General features: G+C 39.9%; 1 protein-coding gene across 9 annotated transcripts in view; it reads right to left on the bottom strand.

The window, feature by feature from the left end:
• IL1RAPL2 (interleukin 1 receptor accessory protein like 2) overlaps positions 1-27,074 on the bottom strand; it is a 334,955-nt gene that overhangs the window by 137,545 nt on the left and 170,336 nt on the right. For 8 of the 9 annotated variants that reach the window (XM_074551346.1, XM_074551345.1, XM_074551343.1 and 5 more), the window contains 3 exons: positions 26,706-26,979; positions 12,392-12,578; positions 8,298-8,451 (listed from right to left, as the gene is read on the bottom strand). In XM_074551346.1, coding sequence (XP_074407447.1) covers positions 8,298-8,451; positions 12,392-12,578; positions 26,706-26,979 — 615 coding nt within the window. The remainder of the gene's footprint in view (positions 1-8,297; positions 8,452-12,391; positions 12,579-26,705; positions 26,980-27,074) is intronic. The other variant, XM_005484424.4, reaches the window with a different exon arrangement.

Here is a 27,074-nt window from a genome sequence, read left to right as displayed (position 1 = left end):
GCTCATATCTGACATTTACAGTATATAGCCAGTGATTCAGTGAGCTACAGTTGCCGTGCACAAAGACAGGTCATTGGAGAAATGAGCAACCCATAACATGCGTGGAAGCCTTGGCTGCCCACATCAATAAATTAGACAATACCAAATAATCAATGTTATTAACTGCAAACTTCAGGTTTAAGGTGGGAGGAAAAAAACATGATGTTCAAGAACATGACAGAGAACTAGGGGGCAACATAGGTCAATAAAAACTAATGCTATTTGCCATTCTAATTACTCTGCATGTTCATGAGCCAGGAAGGCAGGCTGTGGAGCTGTAAGTAAAGCGCCAAGAGTACTGACACTATATATAATTCATAGACTGCAGCATATTGCTACATTTCTCACTGCCCTTAGAACTTGCAGTTTCTCCAGGAGATATGGAGGTAATACTTAATGTTTATCTTCCAAACTCATATTTCATTAGCCCTGTATTAACAGGTCACTCTAGTGAATGGAAAAGTCATCAATCTGGATCACTTGAGGAACTGCAAATGAAGGAGCTTTTATCCTTGTGGATGCATTTTGTTGTCACTTTAACAGTGATACAGTTCACACAGCGACCACCAATGGGCACAGGCATCCCTCAGACACTGTCCAGATCCTGAGCTTACAGACTCTGATGAGGCGCTCCTGAAACCAGAAGAGTTGGTCCAATTTATCAGGACCTTGCTGGATGGCAGGTGAAAAAAAGATGTTAAAAGACAGAACAGGACTGACACTTCTTCCAGCTGAATGGGCACCCTCACTGTACTGATACCATGCTCTGGACTGAATTTTCCTGTGGACTCTTTGCAGACACAGAAGTTGCTGCAGATTTATAATAGGGTTTTTGCATGGTTGAACAAGAAATACTCTGAAAAAGGCAGAGAAATTGCTCCATTTCCCAAATGGGGTCAAAAGCAAATGAACACATTTCTCTTGATGGATCATACTAGGCTTTGCCTGAGGTAGTTGGAAAAACTAAAGTCACTACAGAAATCAGTGGCAATTAAGTCTGCTTTGACCACAGAAACATGCTTAGCTATCTAGAGGAGTTAATAGGATGCCAGACATGCAACAAATCAGAATTGAAATTAAAGTTTTAAGATAAATACTTTACTGTATTACAGAAAGCTAATATTTACAAAACAAAGACCTTGGTAAAAATTAATACAAATCACATAAAATATATCAAAAGAAAACTCTAATTGTTGGCACTTCCTATATGTAGCTTTAAATAGATAGTTATTTTGGCAATGGTTTGAGAACCCAGCTGTGAAATTCATTTCCTGGTCTTTAAGTACTGTATTTGTCAGCACTTAACCCATTTCTGCCTTGCTGTCTCTCATAGAAAGGAAGGTTTCCTTTAGAAAATAAAAATAATAAAAGATGCAATGCATCATTTATAAGAAAGTGCAGCAGAGGAAATGCTAAGAACAGTATCTCCTACCAGAGATCTTTTAAACCTTGGGACTCTCAATAAAACCTTAATTTGGGCAGGTTTTTGCTGTCCCTTGCATTTAATGAAAAAGTGATTCCCTGATTGTGTCAAGATATTGCAAAGAGATGAAGTCTTGCTATGGAAAGGTGTAATTTATATGAGCTAGTAAATGTCACTTGAGATATGATGTGTCAATATTAGAAGTGAACAGGAAGGATTTTCTGTTCCCAAACCATCTGCCATCTCCCTCCCAGAAGTAAAAAACTTATGCAGATTTAACTTGTTCATTTTAAGATTTCATTTCCAAATTAACAAGTATCTAATTTTCACAGTTGTTAGAACTGCAGTCACAAGCAAGCTGCTTTTCTCTTTGTCCACTGTTTTGTAAATATCTTCCCCTAAATAATTGGTTTCTCCAGATTCTTTTAATTTATTGTCTTCTGGGCCCAAATATTGGTAAAAGTTCTATTATGAAAAAAATGTTTTCTTAGAGGCAGGAAGGCCTTTCTGCATCTACCACTATAAATGCAGTTCATTAGTTAATGGAATGCACTAACACCATGAACTAAAAAAGAAACTGAAAATCTCACCAGTTTTTATCCCTCTTTGCTGCTTATGTTTCATTTGAGGAAAATATGAAAATGCACACTTTATTTTGAGCTCAGCAGCCTTGGCTGGTTAATCATTGTATCTTTCTTTGGGACGCTATTTGGGTAGTGATACCCAAAGCCACCATGGCATATAGGCAGGTGCCAGGAGAGCCACAGTATGAGCCCCCTTCTCCCTTCATTCTCCAAGCCAAGCTGGGAGGTCCAACCTCGTATCAGCCAAGGAAACAGGGTGCAAGCATCCACCACCCCCTTGCTCCAGTAGCTTTCTGCACAGGGATTTGCTCTCTGTATTACAAAGTATAGGAGGGAGTTCCGACTTACGGATTAAATTGCCTGTTAAGAACAAAAATAATTCTAAAGTAGGAAGTGCCAATATTCCAGTGTTCCCTGCCTGTACTCCAGCAGCTCCCCAAGAAGTTACAGGGAGCAGGAGTTGGGCTTTCAGCTGAAAACAGCACATTTCCTGCCAAAGGGGAGCTCTGGTTGGAACACTTGCATGGGATGCAACAGGGGACAGGCATCCCAGGCCGTATGTCAGAAGTGACGAGGACTGCCAAGCACTGGGAGTGAGCTGAACATTGTTCACAGCAGGCAAAGAAAGGCCAAAGCTGCCAAGTCAGGAGAGGAGGGCAAGAATAAAAAGCATGTCCCTACAGCTGCCGACAGCTTCAATATCGCTTTAGAATTCTGGTGAACACCAAACAGGGGAAATTTTTCTTTTGGAGATGTGGAGCTAAACAAATAGAGCTCTCAAGAAGGAGCATCTGCTTCCAGAAAAAGGGAGACAGCTCCAAGTACAGCAAACACTTCCCATGCCCACCAGCAGTGGTGATGCAAGGGAGTGAGAAGCAGCAAACCCTGAAGGCCAGAGCAGCCACCACCATCCACACGTCACCATGTTTTACCTTGAAGGCTTTTTCAGGCTGCTTCATCAGGAAAATTCACAGGCTGCTTTAGGCTTTCCTTGAAATGTTTTCTGCTTTATTTGAGACAACAGACTCTCTGACCCATGCTTGAAAATACAAACAAATAAGGGAGAGGGAAGCTAACAGCCCTCATTAGAGCTGCTGGCCAAAATCAACAATAAAGCACCACCGCACTTCAAGCAACTCCCAGATCTACAGGATTAGCTGAGATATTGAGTGCTGACAGGAACCAGAGCTTGCATTTGGGGAAAATTTTGAAATTTCACAAGAAATATCCTACAAAACTTCAATTAAAAAAACCATAGCTTCCTCCACAGCTTTCTCCTTGGAACCAGCCTTAGCCCAAGGCTGCTTTTACTGCCTAGGGTTAGGGCTCCAAAAACCACAAAGCCCAGAGATCCAGGCACACTGCAGCTGCAAAAGGCATCCCAAGGAGAACACAAAACTGCCACAACATGGCTTCCTCCATGGCTTTCTCCATGGAACCAACCATCAAATACTTTTGCCAATAAAGGGGTTCCAAACCCACAAACAAAATCTAGCAACAGAAGCAGGTGTAATTTGAAAAGTGAGAGATGTAATGAGACTTGAAATAATTTAATTGAAAAACTATGACCAAAGAGTGAATTCGGGCAGAATCATTCAACTCAAGTAGCCATGTGGAATAATTTGTCATTTACGATGGTCAAAACAGATATTGCTGCGCAAATGACTTTTAGGAACAGCCAGGCATTTTAGCAGCCTGTGAAGAATATGCCAGAGTAGAGGATGAAGGAAACTTGGAGGACAGAGCTCCTGGACAGAGTGGTCCAGTAACTCCTGCATGTCACTCCAATCCATCACCAGCAGTTTATGAAGCTGGTCAGATGGCCACCTTCCGCTGTCATACTTGAAAATAATTCACCAGTACAAGCTCACAAATCACCTCTTTCCACAGGCAGCAGAAAGAACAAGGCAATTTCTTCCTCTAGCACAGCTATCCCTGAAGAAACACATCCCTGCAAACAGCCTCATCTGCCAGGGGCATCTAGGCCACGCTGTGAGAGCAGGTCTTGCTCACTTCTCAGAGGCATCGCCTTTTCCCAAAGCTCCAAGATATGTCTCCTTGCATTTTCTTCTCAGCCTGTGCCTTTACAGACCAGTGTTCCAAAGCAAAAAGAGTGCTGAAGGAGCAGATAAACACAGCAGGTGTTTTTCACAATGGCACCTTTTCACTCTCAAAGCTATTGAAATATTGCTGTGCATCAAGACAGAGTAAACTTGTTGTTAGGGCTGGGGAAAACAGGAAGATGCAGAAATTGTCTTTCAAAACCAACACTGCATTCTAAGTCTGTTTTTTTTTTTTTTTAATCTGAATAATATAACTGTTTAATGAATATTGGCATTTACAATGCTCATTAAAATGCTTTTGATTGTTGATATTCCTGAATAACTGTAATTTTAATAAATTCTAATAATGTAGATTATCTGCAACTTTATATTAGTGCATTCAGGTTTCTTCTAAATGGGTGCACTCTTAACTTATTATCTAATTAAAAACTTAGTTTCTGTTACATTTTTACACTTTAGAACCCTAGATCACAGTTTCTAATCTCACTTATTTGTAACTCTAAAACTACCATGAAGCAAAGTGAAATGGTATCAATATATTTTTTTTACATAGACTGAAGGGTTATATGTTATTTGCTAAGAGATAACACTGTTGTCATGTTTCTTCAGCAAAAAAGGCTGACAAGACTTGTTTCACATCTGTCTGCATAATATAACAAACCCATGAAGAACTAGTGATGAAAAAGCTGGTTTGTTGACAATCTATTATTGTTAAATGCACCCAAACACCAAGATTTAGGCACTGCTCATTAGTGCTGTATTGTAGCTCAGGATTTTTTCCCTATAAATACTTTCTGTCAAAATATTTTTCAAATATATTCTGGGCTGCAAGCCTTTCCCTCAGAACCCTGAAGAGCTGCAGCCTCTGAAGTCCTTTATCAACTGAATCCCTCCCAGCTGTTCACTGCCCACTGCAGCCAGAAAATGACACTGCCATCCCTGTGTCCAGCTGCCCCTTCCTGCAAATGCCATCTGACCTGTTCTGCTCTGCTCACCTCCCAATACCACTCAGGTCTCTCTGTGTGCCTTCCCCTGGCCAGGCATCACACACTGAGAGCTTTCAGTTTCCATCTAAGACTGCTGAGATTTTTTTGTTACAAATTATTTCACACTTGCTCATATCGTGACTTAGTCACAGAAGAAAGGGAGGAGGAACTCTCCTCCCACCTCTAACTGGCCCACTGAGATCTTCCAGTTGGGCCTGCAAAGGCCAGAAGGCAAGACAGGATCCAAGGAAAGCACACTGTCCTTGCAGCTCCCTGCCACAGGCACAGCCACTAAGACAACTGTGCTGAGACTTTGTCACAGGAAATTAAGGGAACACCTTCTAATAGCTCTAATGACATCACTGGACTTTGCTGGAGAAATAATAAGAGCAGGGTTGTGTCCCAATTGAAAGCTTCTACTTCAAATAAATCCTTAGGCAACACTGATATAAATATCAAACAGGCAGACATGCTGCCCTCGGCCCACAGCTGCTCTCTTGTCTGCTGTGAACTTGATCAGCCTGGCTTGTGGGATCACATCTCAAGCAGAACTGCTGCATTTGGCTGGGATTCATTAACTACTCTGATTAGTTTTACCAACAGCAAGTTAAAATGGTGCTTCTGGCTCCTGCACCTTGAAATTTTCCTAAAGCTTTTGATGTAGCTTCTGTTATGACAGCACTGCATTTATTCTGATTTCAAGTTTCACTGTTTAGATGCCCGTTCTGCATTTAGCTACAAACAGCAAATATTTCATATTGCTACTTACATAACTACCACAACCTGCACAAAGGATTAAAAACCTCACGTACCATATTTGATGTGACTTCAAAGAAGAAAAGATCCTTGTCTTACAACCAAGAGATAAATAACTTCATCCACCTAACTGGTGCACTTTGTACTGTGTACTTCAGCAAATGCCTGAAAAACTACAGGGAATCTAAGCCAGCTTCCCTCTCTCCATGGCAGTGCATCTCTCCTTGCTCAAGGGAGACATGGAGTTACCCATTTCACTTTCAGAATAACTCTTCAATAACAATTTCAGGTTACCATGGCTGCTAGCAGTGCCCAACAGTGTCTTTCTGTTCAAAATCTTTGTTAGAGGAACTCAGACACTTGCCAATAAATGCCAATTCAGACATAGCAATAAGTACCAGTAATAGAAACAGCATCACAAAGCTCCTTCAGAAGAAAACAGCAGGCATGATCCTTTTCTCCACATCTGTGCTGCACACTAGCAGAGACAATTCTACCCCAGCCTTCAGCAGTATTTGCTAACAGTGATTTTAAAGACCAGCAGGTTCAGAAGTCAGAGCTCTGATTCTCCCTCTAGCTTTCTCTGGTACAATATTTTGATGAGAATCCATTTTCAGACAGATGAAAAATAGGGCCCAGTGCAACACAAATTCCAATTCAAGAAAGACCTGGATATACTGAGATGAGTCCCGAAGGACCACAACATTTATTCAGCTAACTCCCTGAGGATGTCATGTACCTGCTCCCAGCCTGGGATCTGACCTCAGGACAGCCACACAACACAAGCAATCCTTTGCTGTTTGTTGTACAAGTTTTCTTTGACCTCTCCCCCACAAAGATCTAAACCTACAGTAACATGTAAAATTCACCAATTGAAACAAAACAAAAAAAAATCCAGGAGAAACAAACTGGCTAATTCAAGCTGTCATTTGTAGCTCTGATCCTCATTTTTAGGTTTTTATTTACATAAACTTACTAGCCTCTTTCAGATATCTAGAGAGACTCAATAAGCAAACACATAACATCAGATTTGTCTCCCAAACATTCCCATCTGGAAAAGGTGTTTACAAACATATGTGCATTTATAAACTAAACAAAGTTTAATGCAATGTGAATTCACACCAAATTAAAAGAAGAAAAATTTTCTCAAGCATTTTGCAAAATGGAGAACACTGACATATTTCATACTTATATTTTAAATAATTTGGTAATAAACTTTTTAGTAAGAGAAATAACTGCAATAAATTCTATATTTAGTTTAGGACAAATTCCTTAAATTGTGAAGTATAAATACACCATAGTGTTTAAATAATGAAGGGAACACATGACTTCTAGCAAGGTCATGATGAGAGGGAGAGCATAAAATACCCATCATGAGGAATTGAGTTAAATGCATCTCATTTTCACTTTGTCAAACTTAGTTCACATTCTGGTTGAAGACCAGCATGCTACTTAGGGTAGCAACCACCCACAAAGCAGGCATTATATCTTCTTGCATTATATATTCTTCCATATCTCAGGTCTAGAATCAGGTAGGTCAAATCAGTACTTTAGAGCTCTGTCCATGACCAAAAATGGACAATAAAGGGTCACATGACATAGGGCACACAGGGAAAAGAACTCAGTGAAAATGAAAAATAATGACAAGAATAAAAAATCAGATTCCACTCAAAATAAAGGGAAGACTTTTTTTCAAGTATGTATTAGAAACATCATATGGAATAGTTCCATTTGATATAAGAGGAATTCTACCAGTCACTGCTTTGAGTAGGGCCCTGTTTTAATCAGTATGTGGGGAAGATACCTAACCATTTGTTTATATGGTTTTGTGTGAAAGGCTGAAGAAAACCTCAACTGTTTTCAGGTACTTGCAAAGTTCCACAGACACAGAAGGCAAAGTAATAATTATAGATGTCATACTGTACAATGAGATGAAAAGGGAACAAGAATATATCAGTAGACAATACTTATTTTAGCTGTTCATTTTTGATACCTGGCAAAAATAGACAGAAAAATACTGTTGTCTAGTAAATACTCCATACAGTCAGAACCATAGAGTGTATGACCTCCTGACAAGCAGGTTACTTTGTTTTGACAGTCCAATATTGCCAACTTCCTTCTTGGAATAGGTTGTGCCATCCTCTTCACTAAAGATAATCCTTAGACTAGAACAGTTGATCATCATAAATTAAAGGAAAACTTAAAAATATTGAGCATTTCCAGGTTTTGTACAAAGCAAAAGGTAAAAGTACTCTTCTGTGGAATTTTAGAAGATCTTGATATAAATTTCCCTGAGTCTGGAACTGCTCAGCTACTGGGATTTGCTTTGGACTTATTTCTATCAAACAGATTCACTGACAGATTTCACCAACATATGAGTACCACTTTTTCTTATTATTTTAAAGCTTTAATTTTTTTCCTATTGGCATAGAAAAAAGATTCTTACCAGTAACCTTCAATTCAACCGTCCTTCGTATAAGCTTGCCTTCAAACTTTAGTTCACAGGTATAATTTCCTCCATCTTCTTCCTGGACCTCTTGAATTAAGAGAGTATTTCCCTTCTGAATTACAACACTTCTCCACATTTTCGGCTCACATTCCTGCAAAAAAAAAAATCCAGTGACAAAATTACCTGGCTTGTACAACATAAGACAGTGTTGTGTGATCATATTTTCAGTATTATACATAAGGAAACAACCACCTAGATATATTTTGCAATTAAAATTCAAATATCATTTCAGAAAGCAGAGAGATCTGAAACTGGAATTAATTTGAAGACTGAAATTAAACAGAAATGTTTTTATGGTTCAGTTATTCCTATTGTATCGCATGGGCTGTGTTTAATACATGGTGCCCTTAAGCAATGGTTAAGTATCTTCTTTTTCTTCATAACAACTGCCAAGACCTCTCCTTTAGGATGGACCATTAAAATATATCTCTATTTGAAGGGAGTAAGGGCAACATCTGTTAAGAGTTAGCCTGAAGGCAAAGTTTATACATAGTCCCAGGCCAGAAGCATTTACCAGTAGAAGAAAACAGGAAGAACAGCAGTTTTTTGAGAGAATTCAGAAGTCCGATTTCCTTACAGCCTTATTTCTCATCACCAGCTTCTCCAGCACCTGAAGAGCTTTGGTTCAGTCTTTTCCCATCACCAGGCACTTTGTAACATCACCCCCCGTGCACCCTGTGATGCAGGACATGGCACTGATAGCCTGCAGCTCTCACAGACTTCACCCACACAGTCCTTAGCTGTTGTTTGGCAGATTTAGGTCCATTGCTGCAAACTGTGGTCCTGCTGGAAGCATGTTTGAGTCCTTCTGGACAGGGTGTGATACAGTGCAGGAAGAGGCTCTTCCTTTTCTAACATACTGGATCCTTGCAGGCAGATCAGTCACTTTCCATGTGAACAGCACTCATGACTGAATCATTCTTGGAATGCTCTGAACTAAAAGCACCGTTCAAATTCAACCATTGTGTCTTGAAAATGGCACCTTAAGATAATGGATTTATTGCCTCTAAATACCTTTAACATCAAGCCTATTCTCCCTGCAACAAAATCACACTTTTTGAGTTCTCTAAAGCACTTAGTAGTCCCAGCAGCTCCAGAGGCTCTGACTAATCCTGCACCCAGGAAACACAAAGCAACATAGGGCCTGAGTACCTTCAATGCCTCTCTACTCCCTCTCTCAAGGTGGCAGCTTGGAATAAGCTCTCAGGCTGCTGCAGTCTCACATCAGCTACATCAGGCTCAGCAACTTCACAGACTGGTGACATGCCCACACCTATGCCCCATTTTCTGCTCGTCTGCAACAGCAGTGTCAGAAACACAGAAAACAAAATAGAACAAAGCTTTCTCTTAAGAAAACAACCAAACAAGAAAATACGTCAACATGCAAATATATTGTACCACAGTAAGAGATCAGCGTGACACAAACATAAATTTTTCATGGACTCCATACACATTCCAAATCCATGTCAGATTCTAAATTCAAGGAGCACGACAGAGAAATAAAAAGACGAGACTGAGAGTTTCTGGCCTTGCACTTGAAAAGGGAGCTCCAAAGAGTTCTCCCTGTCCCTAGGAGGCCAAATTCAGTCACAATATAATCAGATTTCAGATCCAGAAGCTGTGTAACACTGTGGCAGGTACCAGAGTGATCAGCACATCTCTCTGTTTCCAAAGAACAGCTGTAAGGGAAGCGTCATCTTGTCTTGCCAGTGAACTTCAGTTAACACTGGTGATAGAGACTGACCAGAACCCAGATCCCATTTACTGTGCTGAGACTCACACTCAGGACACAGATCTGAGCCAGGAAACGCCATTAAATCATTTCTGATTTGACCTTGAAATTTTGGATCTATTGAAAGGTACATCAACCACCTACTCAGTATAACTAAATCTGAACACTGGGCAAAGAATACAATCCAGTCCTATTTAATCCTAAATTAGAAGGAATACAATTCCCAGAACACACAAAGTAAGCATATTTCAGATATGCACCCTTTAGTGCAGCACTGAAATAACCTGTGTTACCAGTTTTATATTCACTACTTTATTTTTAAAAGCATAGGAACAAAGAGATGGAAGATACATTTTTATATGCTTTATATTTTTATATAAAGCATATAAAATTTGCAATAAGAAGGATAACACTACAGGAGTATAGGAACGATTTACTACTACAAAGAGTGATAATTTAGTAAAAACAATGTTTGTGCTATTGTGGTTTTACATAGAGAAGTTGTCTTGGTGGAATTGTACTACTAATTTCCTTATTATTTCTTTTTTTATGTTCTTGAAGTACTTCCTATTAACAATTATTTATAAGCCTTTCTTTCCCAAATTTTAGCTAATTATTTCTTATTCTGCTGACTATGCTAGCTTTACAAAATTATCTTGAAAATGCTTGTTTATATATTTAATACACAAAACTAAAAGCAAAAAAGGGGAGAAGCTGGAAAATGGCTGAGAAACAAAATTCTTGAGTTTTTATATTCTGAAAACAATCTAGATTTTACTGTCGGAGATCTGCTAATTTCCCTAAAAGAGTAAGTGCTCAATTGTATGACTCATTGCGTGGAATCACAGAATAGTTTGGGTTGGAAGGGACCTTACAGATCATCTCTTCCCAACTCCCCTGCATGAGCAGGGATAGCTTCCAGGTTGCTACAAGCCCCATCCAACTGGTGTTGAAATCTTCCAGGGATGGGGAGTCCACAGCTTCTCTGGGCAACCTGTGCCAGTGCCTCACCACTCCCACAGGAAAAAAATTAAAATCTAATCAAAATCTACCCTCCTTCAGTGCAAGGCCATTCCCTCCTGTCCTGTCTCTACATGCCCTTGTGGAAAGTCCCTCTTCAATCATCTTCTAAGCCCCCTCCAGGTACTGGAAAGTGTTCTAAGTTCCTCCCAAAGGCTTTAACCAATTAATTGATTTTTTCTGCTTTTGCAATATGTTTCCCTGCTAGAAGAATCTGCATGTTTCTTTTTCTAGACTATTTACTTTCCTTAGACATCTGAAATGTTTGGGTTTTTTTCCCCCAGTAATTAAGGTGTGCACTATTATGCATCTTTTTCTCTTCCTTGAAATCTAAGTGGCAGTACCTCAAAAGTCTATTTTTCTGGTAGTTAACAACTACCTGTCCTTCACATGACATTTTGATTGGTCTCTTAGCCCTCCTTTCAACCTAGTAGTAGAAAAGACATGATGGAAATGGATTAAGACTGCACACTCAAGAGGTAATATACCTTTTCCCTCTGCCAGCTGATTTTTCATGAAACTGCTCTTACTCTTAAATCCCATTCATTCAATCATGCCTTGACACACATATTTACTTTAAAAAAAATCCCACCCATCTTGTCAAAACAGTTCTAATAAGCATAACTGAGCTGAGCACATATCAATGGCATTAACTGGCAAAATCTTTAAAAATAAATATTTCATGCAGTGTAATTCTAGCCAGAAGTGAAGCTCATACCACTGTTAAAACAAATCCTCACAGCAAATGCTATATTATGTACACGTGGAATTCTATTCAGGCATAATTAAGAGCATGTTTAAATTACAGTTAACTCCTAGTAAACTGATGCAATTACTAGCTCAGATTCATTAATCCCTCAACACAGAGAAGCCTTTTGGAAAGCAGAGCAGGTTCTGCACACAATGAGCAGGCATCATCACTGTCTTGTCTGATGGTATTTCATAGGTCAAGTCCAAATTCCCTGACTACCAGTGAATTGGCAGGTTCTCACGAACACAAGGATTTCTCTGTTCAGCAGAAGAAATAAAGAAGGAAATCTCAAAGACTTCCTTATATTGATTTATCTATCTAGTGTTCTGTTTCAAACAATTTATGCTCCCTGCCTGGGTGAAAATCTCTAAATATTCCAGCATAATTGAAAAGAATATCCCCTCCCATTGGCTTCCACCAGTGCCTCTGGAGCAGATTTACTCAAAAAGTAAATCTGTACACAGATTTTATGTACAGTGAAAGTTTTGAAGAGTTTCAGCCCAACAGCAATAAGACAGCAATAGTTACCTTATACCACACCACATCTGGCTCTTGATTGGCTGTTTTGTAATCCTCAATATCAGGACAGGAGATTGTCTTTCTTTTAGTGACTTCTGATTTTTCCAGGTATCTGATCTTGCTGTTGTAGCAAAGCCCAGATTCATTCTCAGCTACCGTCAAGGACATGGAGACCTTCATGCAATACGTTGAGTTTCTGCAGGGACAGAAAGATGGTTTTGTTTATCTTGCCTTCTTTTCACCATGTCTGTTTTGGCACAGAAAGTTTCTTTGTCAAGCCCTCATTTTCACAAACACTTGAGTGACATATTCAAATAGTGACAGCCATGCTGTGCATTTCCAGCCCAGAAGAATTACTAGGAAACATAAAGGCTGACTTCTGACTGTGAAGACTATGAAGAACCTTGAAGAAATATTGTTGACAAGTGATCCAACCCAGCACAGAAGGTCTTTTGAGCTTGCAAGTCCATGAACACAAGAACCTGTTGGCACCTCTAATGTTGGTCAGGACACAGTCCCATTTCCTCTGTATCCCCCCACACTTATCCTCACCCTTGTTCACTCCCACCTTCAGGAGATTTCACTCCAGTGTGCAGTGCTATACATTTGAGAAGAAGGGTCATGTGCTAGATGTTAGATCATATCACACAGGAAGGATTTCTCCCTGAGAAAGAACCCCTGTACAAAATTCCACAGCACATGGTACTGTAGTGGGTTGACCTGGACCAGCTGCCAGCCTCCCACCAGCTGCACCCTTCACTCCCCTCAACAGGATGGGGAGGAGAAAATAAAATGAAAAAGTTAACGCACCAAGAAGAAAACAGGGAGACCACTCACCCATTACTGTCATAGACAAAACAGATTTCACTTGGAAAAGAAATGTTTTGATATATTTTGAAATATTCTTCTGACACTAAAGATGCTGACTTCTCACTCCCACCAACTAAATCCAGGACAGTGGTTTTTATTTAAAAAAAAAGCCAAAAATGCTCAATAACAAATCTTTTACATTTCCTTCTATCAAGGGAGCCTGTAGATGGGAAGAAAATAAAAAGGTCTACAGGGACACTTCACCAGAGCTCAAAGCTTCATGCTAAACAAGTGCTGGCAAAACACTACAAATGGGTTCTTGTCAAAGGTGTGGCGTGTACAGGCATTGGCAGACAGAGTCATTTGCAAGGCAAATCAGGAGGCAATCTTCAGAAACATCCCATTTTCAGCACCATTAGTGTTATGCATTCAGCAAAACCACAGACTTTATCCTTCCTTCTCACTTCCCCTCAAAATGCCACCTGTGCATCTGTGTAATAAAACTGGTGGATATTTTGTCCATTCCCTCGCCTCTGAGTGAAAAGGTCCGCTTTGCACACTGATGTGATGTGTTTTAGTCGAGAGTCTATAATAAAGTTCTCATTCTCACAAACTGCACAAATCATATTATTTTACCCGAAAGAAAATTTCTCTGGACTGAAAACAATCCATCATTTGGGGTGGGCTTATATAATTTAGGGAAAATAAGTCAACTTTCTCCTAAATTACCTTTTGAAACGGGTTGCCCTTCTTTTAGGAAGAAAACAAAACATATTTGAGATTTTTTACTGCACTGAAAATCCAAAAAATATGGATATAATCACTCAGTGTAATCATTACGATTAATGATTATTTAACTTTCCTGAATGACTATAAGTATTGTGGAGTGCAAGTAAGGTCACATGTGCTCAGTAATAGTGATCCAGGCTTATAAAAAATAATGCCTTTGACTAGTTGTCCATTACTTGGTGTTATTTAATAGTGCTGTATTTTCTCCTAACAATCTTGCATTATTTAGATTGCATTTTGAACAGCGCTGGAGGCTACTTCTATTTAAAATGCTTCCTGGAACCACAACCTAAAAATGCAGTATGCTTTTCATTAGTTACAATTAGAATTGAGTAGAATTGAGGAAACTAAGTGCCTGGGGAGTACTATCACTTTTGTTCACACTCCATGACCAAGACAATAAATCTATTCAGGCTCATGATGAAGAAAGCCCTCACTAAGCCAAAAGCAATAGACTTGAAAGCTTCATGGATGGTTCTTCACCAGCCACTCACATTATTGCTGCTGCTGGTAATCCAGAAAAGGGCAATTTCTGCAGAAATGTCAGTGACTGAAGCAGGAGTCTTCCTTTAATCTAGTCGGCTCTGGAAAACAGTGATATTTCAAGGCATGTGCAAAAGGAATCAGTAGTTTGATCAGCCTTGCTGTTTTTCTCAGTTTTGAAGGAGAAGTCTGGAGCTGAAGTCTGCTAAGTTGTGAGTCATTCCTTGCTGTGCTGGGCAAGCTGTTCCCCAAGGCTGGGCCATTAGATTTCATCTCAGTTCTCTGAGCAGATGATGCATCTGTGCTGATTTTTTCTTGGTGTCTTCCCTGCCTTATGGGCTCTGGAGGCGTAAAGGGGCTCTCTAAAATTGACAGCTTGAGGGAGAACTCAGGAGGGGGATCACAAAGAGGTACAACTTTGTTTTTACCTCTTGGCAAGAAGACAGAAACAGGGTGGGCCTGGCCACACAGGGCACTGAAGGGAGGCCACCTAAAGAGCTCTCTCAGGAAGGCCATAGAGCTGCTGCATTGGGAAGGCATCCAGTTATTTCTTCCCAATTGTTTTCAGGACCTCTGTGTCCACAAGTGCTCTCCTTCATGACCTGCATTTAAATTGTTTAAGGTAAGAGTCTTTTTCCCTTTTTTGTTGGTAGAGGTATGTAGATAAACTAGCACAAACCCCACATTTTTGATTTTCTTCTTTCAGAAGCTAAACAGATGGCCTATGAATTATTAAAGGGAGGATCCACTTTTGTTTTCAGTACATGGTCATGGAGCTTGGTGGGGGAGGTCAGTGCTCCCAGCAGTCCATGGCTGGCAGGAAAGATTATATGGCCACTTTTAATGAGAAAAGGCAGATACAACAAGAACAAAAGATAACAACAGCAGAGCTACAGGTAACCTGGGCTTTGCTGTCAGAAACAGTAGCCAAGAGGAATGAAAAGCAGGCAGCTTCAAGGTGGGTGAGGAAGATGCTGGAGGGCTTCCAGTGGTGATCTTGGTATTGTAAGGCCAGGTAAGAAGAGTTTTATTTAAGTAGCAAATGTTGGAATCCACAAGAAAATGTCAGAATGTACATTTTCCATATACATGTAAAGGAAATACAAACCCATGGGTCTGGAAGTGGGTCTTTCAACAATTTGTCTTTTCTGAAACCTTTCCAAACCATTCATTTTCCATAGGAGTTGATTTCTAGTGGGTTCTAATTCTACAAGAAGTAGTAGTGGTCATGTGGGGAACAGGAAGGGGGAAGAAAAGAAAGAACCACTTCACAGTGCAAAGAAGAAAAATTGTCTTGAATTTTGACACTGAAACAAAGACCAGTAATTCTCTGTTCCAAGGGAATTGTTACACACTGGGCCCACTCTCTCGACTGGAAATAGGAAGAAGAGCTCAGCTTTGCCAGAGTTCACAAAGCAGTTTCCTTTGTTCTCGTGGCAAGGCATCTGTAATCCCCAGGCCACCTGGAGCTGGCTCTGAACCACAAACTGAAGCCAGCTCCGAACCAAATAGAAAAGCAGAGGGAGAACCAAGGGAGTTTTACAGGTCTAAAAACAAAAGCAAGCAAGACTATGTTTGGCTTGATTTCGAAGCAAGGACAAAAGGGAAAAAGGGAGGATATAAAGAAATGGATAAGGACATTCAAAATTGAAGTTTCAGCCTCTAAATTATTTTTCATCTAGTTTTGGATTCGAGACAATTAATCAGCCCCAAGGCTGAATTAAAATTAAAGTAAATATTCACAACTTTTGAAAAAAAACCCCTTTTTTTTCATTTGTTTTTCTGCTAAGTGAGGGTAGTTTGTTAAAAGAGTAAAGTAGAAATTTTTTTCTCTAATATGATCACAATCACCCCCAGCCATCCCTATTTATTTTCTTATAAAGAGGAAAGACGGCAGAAATGTGGTTGCATATTTTATATCTACTAGATTTAAAAACCCCACCTAATTTTGAACTTCATATTTATAGAAAAAGATTCACACTAGTTTTTTTCCCCTTACAGATTCATTTTTCATTATACTGGCTTTTTTATTATATTGTAAGACTCCAGTGATAGATCCAAAAGCTGGGAAGTGTATTTATCAAAGCAGCGCTCAGGGAACAGCACACCTCAGGCTTAGATGTCCCTGAACACTCTGGCTGTTTTAATGACATTTTTATTGGCTCACTGACTGCAGGACTGAATAGATCAACCTCTACATTCATCTTAGCTCATTTTGAGTTAGAGCAACAACAGCAATGTCTCGGTTCGAAGGACAGATGTCTGCCAAAGAAGGCAAGAACCTCCCCTGAAATAGAAAATGCGACCTACTTCCCTCCAAATTACTATAACTTTGAAATTACGGGGCTTTCAGGTGAAGATACAGGATAACGTAAATTTAAAACACCGCAAAGAGCAGAGCACAAACCCAGCCCAGCCTCCCTTGGTGCAGTTCCGGGCACGGCCAGCAGGGGCGCTGCTGGCTCCCGGCCGGGCAGTGTGCGCTGCTTCCCCCGGGCCTGCAGGGGGCGCTGTGGCCGAGCTCAGCCGCGTCTCCCTCACGCGCTAATGGCGGGCGGGCCGGATGGTGACCCTGGTGCAGCCCGAACCTTGGAGGGGAGCTGGGGCAACAGAGATGGGCACAATCCAGGGTGGCAAACAAACTGCAGCAGAAACTCCTCAGCTGCAGCCACGGGGTGTCCTGCTGGGCAAGGGATGCTGAGTTTAAAGTGTAAAAAAAAAGCCCAAGAAGGCAGTGTAGAAAACACCAGGGCTGGGCAGCTGCAGCCGGGTTTCTGTGAGCAGGTGCCGCACACAGCTGGGAGACGTGGCCTCCGGGAAGGCGGAGAAGGTCGGGGTTCCGGGATTTTCCCCTGAAGCACCTGAGGGGACGGTGAGAGTCCTTTCCAGTGTGATCAGATTTTAATAAGGTCCCAGTTCAGTGGCTCCTCTTAGGAGCAAAGGCTCACCTGCAGCAGGAGAAGCAGTTCAGGGCTGGATTCGACACAGCAGAGAATTCTCCCCACAGTGGCAGTAACCTGACCATTCCCCTCCGATCTGAGAGTGAGATCAGGCAAAGGCCAGCCCCTCACCCCCAGCTAAAATCTCATGGCATGGCTGCCCTTCCAAGGAGAAAACGCCCCAGGGAAGAAAATAACCAGCAGAACCCTTTCCCCCACCTTGACCACTTCTTTTGTCTCTTAAATACCATTTGTTATCGTCTCTTAGGTAACAAATGGGACAAAATTCCCATTTTTTTCATTCCCAAATGAAAGAAGGAAAGAAAGAGAAAAATCCTAACCTCCTACAAGCAGTAACTACACCACCAACCATCTTTATGCATCTGAAGCATTAATGCACAACCAGACTGGCTCTATAAATGTGCTGGTTTATCAGCTCTTAGACTTAATTGAGCATTTGACTGTTTTCCTCTCACTTCATAGGAGTTTAATAAATGTATTCCTGTCCAAATTTTACAGTTCACACAATGGTTATCAAGGTCATGGTTTGATGATCTGCTTAAAGAAAAATAAGTTGTTTATCATCATTGTTCTTTTTCAGATCACACAAATGTATCATCTCAAAAAACAACTTACTCTTCCAAGGTTTCACTCAAGTGTTAACTTATTTCTCAGTGACTCCCACTCACTCCTACATATTTGGGGTCATTGTCTGGAAAAGATCAAATTCCCACACATGGTGTAAGTGACAGTCAGAGGTTACAAATCACAGACCCCTGATTTTTTTTTTTTATTTTTAATTCTTATTAACTTGTCAAGTGAGAGGGCAACAGACTGACAGTGCTGTAGCTGCTCCCTGAGCCAAAGGCCAAGAGGTGCAGTGATTCTGTGGCTTGTGTGGGGTACCTAGCCTTGGTCCTGCTCCAAACACTCCTGTCCTATATTTTGCTTTCTTCTTACTGTTATCTAATACCAACTCCTGTGCCTGAAAGGGAGAAATCCTAATTCCATGTTACCATTCCTTTAGCATCTGACATGTTTTCAGGATACCCCAGTAAAAGAAAATGACACCATAGAAAGCATGAGCTCAGAAATTAAGTGCTAAACCAGCACAATGTTACAAATCCAGTGCTCTTATATTATCTCTTCTTCCTCCAACAGAGCAAGAGATGGTGAATCCAGACAGAGGTACCATTCAAGGCCCCATTCCCTTCAAGCAGAAATAGTATCTGTGTGGAACTAACCCACCACTCACCAAGAATTTTTTTTTTTTATGCAATTCTTTTCTCCTAAGATCCAATCTCTAGAAACAAGACAATTTGACCTTGACTAAAACATACAGCATGTCCCAGGGGGTCATGTTTTACAGTGAAGAAAGGCTGTACCCTCTCTATTCAAAAGAAAAGGACTTCTGAGCAAAGTCACTGAAAGGTAATTGTAAAAGGCTCACATTAATAACAGCTTGAAAAATAAATATGCAGGAATGTCTCCTCAAGTCTCATCAGAGACACTTAAAAGCAAGACCTGTACTTCTCACTATGAGCTTACCCATCTTTAGAGAACTTTTGTACTTCTAGATCCTGGGACAAAAAATGAAATATGTTTGGATATGGCAGTTGGATAGAGCATATCACAGTTGGGTCTCTCTCACCAAAGCTTAGCTCCAAGTTTAAATTTAATTTGGATATCATCTTAAGAGGGAAATGTGACATAAAAATGTCAGGATGTGTGCCCACTACAGTCAGCAATACAGTCAGTAACAGCAAGTCCATGATTTGAAAATTTGTGGCTATGATTTGAAAACTCATGGGTAATCTCTAAGTATTGTGTTTCTTAAGTGTGTCTTAAGAAAGAAGAAGAATAAATGACAACCATCTGATTCATACATGGTGAGGGTCGGGAGGAGCTATTTCTTTTTTAGGTGCCTTCACACACACATGCCCTGGTCCCAATGACCTCTGCATTTTGACAGATGCAAATGAAAAGCAAATCACCAGTCAGTTATTCCAACAGGGACTACCCAGACACAAAGAGAAAATCTCCCAACATTGAAGCTGAATCACACAGGCCCAGAGTGTTCCTTGGGTTTGAGGTTTTTTTACACCTGTCATTTATTGTAGTCATTAAATGTCAGAATTGAATATATGAAAATACAATACAGAACACAGAAGAATTGCAGAAGCCAAAAGAACACCAAGTTATTGCAGCATATCACACCTCAGTTCATGAACTAGGTGGTCTCTGTCAGGTTTAGACACACTGTTCCAGCAAAAGAAGTCCTGTAATTGGCTGGGCTTGCTCTGGGGGAAGATTCCTTCTTTGTCCTTAAGAATTACAAGGCAGCAAATTGCTTTAAAGTTTGCTACTACAAATGACTAAGCCTTTTTCATTTATTTCCTAATACTTTTCTATTAGAACTTGGATATTAATGTTAAATCACATTGTCTTACTGAAAAGCCCCATTACAAACGACATAAATCTGAGGCACAGGAACAATTGCTCCCAGGACAGTATTAAGAAATTCCCTTCCAACAATTTTGCAATTGCCATACCCTGTTTCTGAGATGACTGAACGCTTTCTCCTTTATTTCTTCCAAAACACAAACTGTGTGGATTAGCATATCAACTCCTTTTTTTTTTTTTTAATTAGGCACCTAGCACACAAAACAAAAGCTGCATTCAAGACACCCATCAGACTTGTCTGCATTGCTAAACCTCAATGATTTTATTGCCTGGAGGAATAAAACCTGTGCAGCACAGCCTTCGTTCTGCACATAAGTCCTATTTTGCAGATGCAATGTTGAAAGGCAGGTCCTGCTCTGTTTGTACACGGGCAATTGAGCAGGAAAACCAGTGGATCAGTTATTGTCTCACAGGGTATACAAGGAATGAAAGAATCATGAAATGAATGTCCTTACAATGTGAACTGTTTGAGTCCTACAGCTGAGTCCTCCTGGCTGTGCCTTCCCTTAAAGTGGTGGCCAGAAAATAAGAAATTTTCCTCCAGTATCACTTACCAAGTATCAGTTTAACTCCCTGTGGTTCTGTCATCTTGTACTTTGGGCATGATGGATTTCCCCAGGAAACCTTCCATTTGTCTGTCCACTCACGGGACACAGACAACATTTCCTACTTATGTGCTGTAGTTACAGCTGGCTTCATGGGGATTCCAACAGGAATGATACCTGGGTGAGCACATTGTCACTGTTATTTGGAGAACAGAAAGGAAATAAAAACTCCCTGACATGCTGGAGAAGAGATGGCTGGGGAGGGCTGAAACATCTCAGAAGCAGCTCTCCTGCAGGCAAAGTCTGACTGCATGAGGAACCAGTCTTCCACTCTGCATCCTTTCTCTGCTCTAGGCAAGGTTTGAACCCCACCAGGGAAGGCACTTCAGGAGCAACCAGTGAGCTGAAACATTACTGAGGCATTGCAGCACAGGGAGCTTTGTTATGACAGCCTGTAGAGGCTACAAAGTCAGGTCAGTCATTTTAAAAGAATCTAAACCTGGGACTTCACTATTAGGAAAACTGAGGGATTCACAATGTTCTCATTCTTGCCCATGCCACTCCAACAGGAAAGCCACTGGATGCCCTCCAACCACAAAGCAACATGGATATTTCCGCTTGAAGCCCTGACTGTTCTTGCAGCTTCTCATCGACAGTAAACATTGCTTTTCAGAGCAACAGAGGATGAATAATTTCTCTTTTAAAGCTTTAGAGGAGGAGGGTGAGGGAGCAGAAATACACATATCACCAGGGAAGAGAAACAAATCTTTGTTTTTCTGCAAAGAATAGATAGAACGGATTTCTCTCAATAAAGACAATGTCATCAAAATGATTTGTAGGAGCACCATCACTTTTTACACAATTTTAGAAACAAATGTAGAAGCATTCTGATTCCACTTTCCCCTGCATTTTGATAATGCCAAAACATTATATCTCAGTGATAGAATCTCAAAAAAATTTATTTTATCATGAATCATACTGACTTTATAATGTATCTGCTGTAGCACTGAATTCAAGTATTGAATACTATATCTCGCAGGGATTTTGTTTATACAGAATCAGTCAATTTTATTGTGGGAAATGTCACCCACTTTTAATGTGTGACATTTAATGTTAGTGCCATAGGCTGGAAAGCCTGTGCCATGCTGAATCCACCTGCTCCAAATGTGAGATGTTGCTGCTTCTACGGACACACCTGGGACTGTACAGGAAAGCTGATCATATATCAACATGCAAAGCTGAGAGGTAACTATGAGATATATAATCCATCAGCTACTTAGATGTGCTCCTCTTGGATATCCAATAATTAAAGACACTAGCCCACAAGAAAGTATCATCTTTATAACTTTCCAGAGTAAATCTATGAGGGAAAAAAGCACTTGCCAGTAACAGCTATGGAAGACAATATTCTATGGCTAAATTGAAATTACAACACTGCATCCAACAGGGTTTGAGATACAAAATCACCTTTTTCACAAGCAGTTGAATGCTGAGCAAAGCCAAACATTCTGTATTGCCATCAACAAAATGAAGAACTGCATTAAAACACATATGGTAAGAACCACAGGAGATGGCTGCAGAGAAAGCAACCTTACACATGTTCACCTTATGACTTAGTTCAATATTTCTGTTTGGATCCAAAACCACACTTTTTTCATACTGCTCAGAAGCCAGACTTTCAGCACGAAGAGAAGGTGTGCAGCTTTTCCTGGGCTGATGGGTGCATTCTGCACTCCAGACAGGCACTTACAACAAGCCCCTAAGCCCTGCCTAACATCCTCTGAAGTGAGAGCACACAGGCTGAGCTGCAGATTTTACTGCCAGGCCGTCTAAATCTGATTTTGATTTGCTGGTCATGCGCTCCACAGATATTCAGAAGCCAGAAGGCTTAAAATCTACTATTGCTCTATTTTATTACTGCTCAGAAAGTGGTATCTCAATAGCTCACCAATGGCTCAGCAAAGGCTCAATTCCTCTGTGCATGTCCATAGCAATGCTGCTCTCCATTAACAACTGTGCATGCAGGGATACAGCAAGGGAAAAAGGACACACAGATTTTCTAACTTGATTTGTCAGCAGTTCTCTGGCATCAAATGCTGGTATTAGACCTGCAAGCTTATTCCCCCATAGGCATTCAAGACCCTCACTCCCTAGTTATTCTGCATCCTATACAAAAATCAAGGCTTAGCTTCATTAGTCAGTTTGATGACCACAAATTTTCACCTCCTGCTCCCCTGCACCCTCTTGAGGCTCATATTTTCTACCCTTCTTATTCTCATTATGGGAATCAAGATTATTTCACCAACAGTTAATTAACAGCAAATAAGTACATATGTTTTTTACCCTTACTGGTTTTATTCTTTAAATCCTGACTACAGTTGGGTTTGGAGCTGAGCCTAGTTAGAAGAAGATTTCCATGAGCAGTCCCTGAACGAGGGCAAATTTAGGCTAAATTTTGCTGAGGTTTCCTCCTCAGCTCATCTTCTTTTCTTTCACCAGGTGAAGATGATCTAAGTTGGCCCAGTTCTTGTTCTGTCTTTAAAAACCAGGCTTTTTACACAGAAAAACAGATGTATTTGTTCAGAGAGCAAAAGCAGACCATGATCTGGCAAAAGACTGTCATACATATTCAGAACTTTAGGGCCACCCTATGCATTTAGGTTGAGTGTAATTTCCATGTTTTGAGGAGATGCTTCATGATCTTGAAGCTCATCTCTGAATTCTTCAGTGAAGAATCTGCAATCCAGAGTGCTGATGTGAGAATCCCAGAACATCATACCTCCATAACAGAAATGTCAACAGCTTTATCTGAAAGTAGCACTGGGGGGTGCTGGAAGATGAATGCCATATCCAGGATATGTACTGGAAGGAGACCTCCAGAACACAGCATTTCCATACTGGTCTGTAAAGTCATGATACAAACATCACGGCATTTACCTGGGAACTGCAATGAAATACACAGCTATCTATTTCTTAGGATGCCTTTTGGATGTAGCCCCATTATCCCTATTTGACACAAAAAAGAATCCAAGAACAAAGAAGACCCTTGGAATTCACATGGCTTAACTAACACAGCTGGACTCTGCACTCTTAAAAGTCCTTGCGGAATCTGGACCTTTTCATATGCTTAACAATGGAGAAAAATTTAACACTTCAGCTTGCATCTGAGTATGAGCTCAATGCCAAAATGCATTGTGAGAAGGGAGAAGTAGGTTTTAATGCACCAATAAGTTCCTCCTATTATACATACACCCCCATACCTGTCTATGGAAAAATGTTTAATTGGTTAATAATGGAGAGGCAACATTTAAATTATGATATCAAAACTCTTCAATCCAGAGAAGCAATCTCATTTATAATGGCTGATCTAATACTCCTTAATTTTATGCAGTATTACAGGTTTTTTACAAAATAGTCATTATGACTATTAAAATGACAGTTCTGAATGAGAAAGGTAAAAATTAAATGCGTCAGTGGATTCTATCTTCAAATCACTGTCACAGCAGCCTATCCTTCACCTTCTCATACCTGCCCTTTTCAAGCAGGTTCTGAAAAATTCCTTCACACTGCTTCACTGATAGTCATGCCTTGATCCTATGAGCACATGTGAGAAACCAGAAAACGCAGCTTCCTGAAAAAGAGTTTTGCCTTTGTTTTTTTTTTAAGAAACAAGAAGAAACATTTCAACGAATAAGAAATTCAGTGAAAAGTTCAGTTGACATTTTTCCCATACAGATTTCTTATCTGTCATCTTGTGTTGACTGGGAAAAATGTAACAATTTGGGAGAGTGTAAATTAAAGCTCTCACTATTGCCTTCCCAGATCAAGACTGAGTCCATCATTTCAGCCCAGGAACTTCTGGGACCAGGACCCCTCATCCCACTTGGCCCTAGCACCACATCTAAGCATCTCACTCCCTTGCACCCTTCTGCAAAGACAAGCACAAATAACAGAACACTTCCAAGGTTGGAAGTGGTGACTTGAAGTGGTGGAAATGGCCACTGGGACATGCAAATGTGGGATTTCATGCTTTGGACAGCACAGGGAGATGTACCAGAGCTTCACATGTCCGTGGTGAGTGGCTACAAAGATATCAATTTAAAATTGAATTGCTTCTGATTTTCTCTTAAAGAACCTCAATGAAGAATTCTCTGTTGAGAAAAAGTTTTAAATTTATCTTGAATGAAGAGCATTTTCCTCCTCAGTTTTTTTTCTTTTAGCTACCAAACCAAAAAGCTCAGCTATGCATGTAACCCTAAAGCTAGTGTTGCACACTGATGGAGACAGTCACCTCTTCATTTCCACTGCATCAAGTTCTATCAACCAGTCTCTGCTAATTCAGTCTACAAAAGATGGCATTTGTAACAGAGATTGTTAATGCTTCTAGAAAATAAAATCATATTCTAAAATTACTGCTCTCATTTGTGACCTCTTAACTCTCATAAAGCAGGTGAATCTGGTTAATGACTAAAACACAAACATCTGCTTATCCCTCTCAAAAAAAAATGGATTAATAAAGCTGAAATTACACAGTTAATGGTGTGGATAGTCTCCCACAGAAATGTGATCACATTTCAGAACATTACAGCTAGCTCAATTTTAATGAAATTAAAATCAATTACTATTGCTACATCCTCTGCTATTTTAAGCCTCCTATGGTTTCATAAACAATAACAGCAAGGATACATTGCCATGCTTTTGGAAGAAAAATATAATTCAGTAAAGGAAGAAATTGAGTCTTTTATCTGTAACCACTACACATATTATTCTGCACTCTGACATAAATCTGAAAAAGGCAAAAATATCTGCAATTATGTAAAAAAGTTCTAGTCAAAGCAAGGAAACTGCATAACTGACAAGGAAGATCTTGTTGCTGTGTAATGCCTTCCAATAAGCATGTCATATAGTTTTTAGCTGAAAATTAGAAGAAGCCATGAATTATTCAAGAACTTGCCCATTTGTTACCAAAATTACTTTGTCATGTAAATGAGCAGAGTTTTGAAATTTCCCAGAAAAAAAGTATGCCCCAGAATTTGATCCAAGATCAATTCTTTATTTTTCACAAAGGATTTGCATGAGGATGTTTCAGAGTATTAAACTAGCAACTTGATTATCACAACAATGACTTCTTACGAAAAAAAGCACAGCTCCCTTAAAACATACAAATCAGCATCTTCCCGTAACATTTCGAAACCAGGGCCTGCACATCACACCCCACCTCTGACAGAGGAGCTGATAACACTCCAACTCCAAAGGCTGCAACTCAATCCAACTGCTGCATTAGGTAGATACATCCAATATTTAAACTGGACAGTGGTGCCCAGTACAACCACCACAATCCAGGCACAGTCTTTGATTTAAGCAGCATTCCTCAGGATCACAATGGTCTGAGGCAGCTGAGGCAGCAAGACTCAGCAGAGATGGACAGAGAGTAAATTCTGGGTTCTGAACAGTGCTGTTATTTGCTGCAATACTTGTTACTTAATTCATGAAGCGTGTCTAATTTCAGTATGGAACAGCACACAAGGATGAAGTAAACTTATTATCTGAACCTGAATAGTTTAAAACCAAATCATACAAAGCATCTGTAAACTCCTTTTCATTCAAAACTGGATAATTTAAGGAATATTTATTCATTCATTCTTTAAAAGTCCTCCTTTTTTTTTTATCTTCTCATTTTAGGCATAGTGATGACACCAACATCTACACGATGGAAATCACGAGCTCTAGCACATGTTTAATTTAAGCCTCATCCAACAGTTTCAAGACACTTCTGAGAAAGGCATTTTGGTGTCTTACCAAATGAGGTCTGCTTAAATTGATGATAAATCATAATTGTATATTAAAATAAACATTTCTTCAAAACCAGACAGAACTGTAACTCCCCATGGTCTGATCCCATCAGAATAATTCAAACTGTAACTCTGTAATAACTCAGAGGATTTGAAACAGAACAGTACTTACATAAAATACTTCATGATTTAAGAAGTATCAGGTTCTGAAGGTTTACAGAACATTGAGAATTTGCAAATGTTGTACTAAAAAAAAAGAAGTAATTAAATGAAAGCACATTAATTATAGCTACTTGACTAGGTAACTATAATTACTTGGGAAACTAATTTTGAGACAAAGCATTATGTGACATATATAATTATGAGAATAAAAAATTAATATGCATTAAGTGGATGTATATCTAAATTCTAATGGCTAAAATTAATTTCTTAACCAATATCTAATACTCCATACATTATTAACCAATAATCCCCACATTCTTATTTAGACTTTAATACTCACCTCAGAACACATGTGTAGAAACCACTGTCTTGCAGCTCAACCGAGTGAAACCATATGGAATCTTCATCCTTGCTCATTCTAACTTCAGAAAATATAATGGGTTCTTCTAAATCTCCTTTGTTTTTGTACCACATAAGCCTAAGACCTGTGCTTTGGGCCATGCTATAATTAGTTCTGATATAGCTGTAGAAAAGGGCACATTTCACTCGGACTGGTTCACCTGCCAAAGCCATGTATGTCTTGAGATCCACTGACCAGTCAATGCAACCATCAACTGAAAGCAAAACAATAATAAAGAAATATTAGACACAGATACATTTTCCAATATAGTGAAAGGCAGCTTGAGAAATGCAATACAATGCATTAAAA

The sequence above is a fragment of the Zonotrichia albicollis genome, chromosome 14 (assembly GCF_047830755.1).
Source record: "Zonotrichia albicollis isolate bZonAlb1 chromosome 14, bZonAlb1.hap1, whole genome shotgun sequence".
Classification (NCBI taxonomy): domain Eukaryota; kingdom Metazoa; phylum Chordata; class Aves; order Passeriformes; family Passerellidae; genus Zonotrichia; species Zonotrichia albicollis.
Note: the sequence above shows the minus strand (reverse complement) of the source record. Positions and strands in the feature narration are given on the sequence as shown.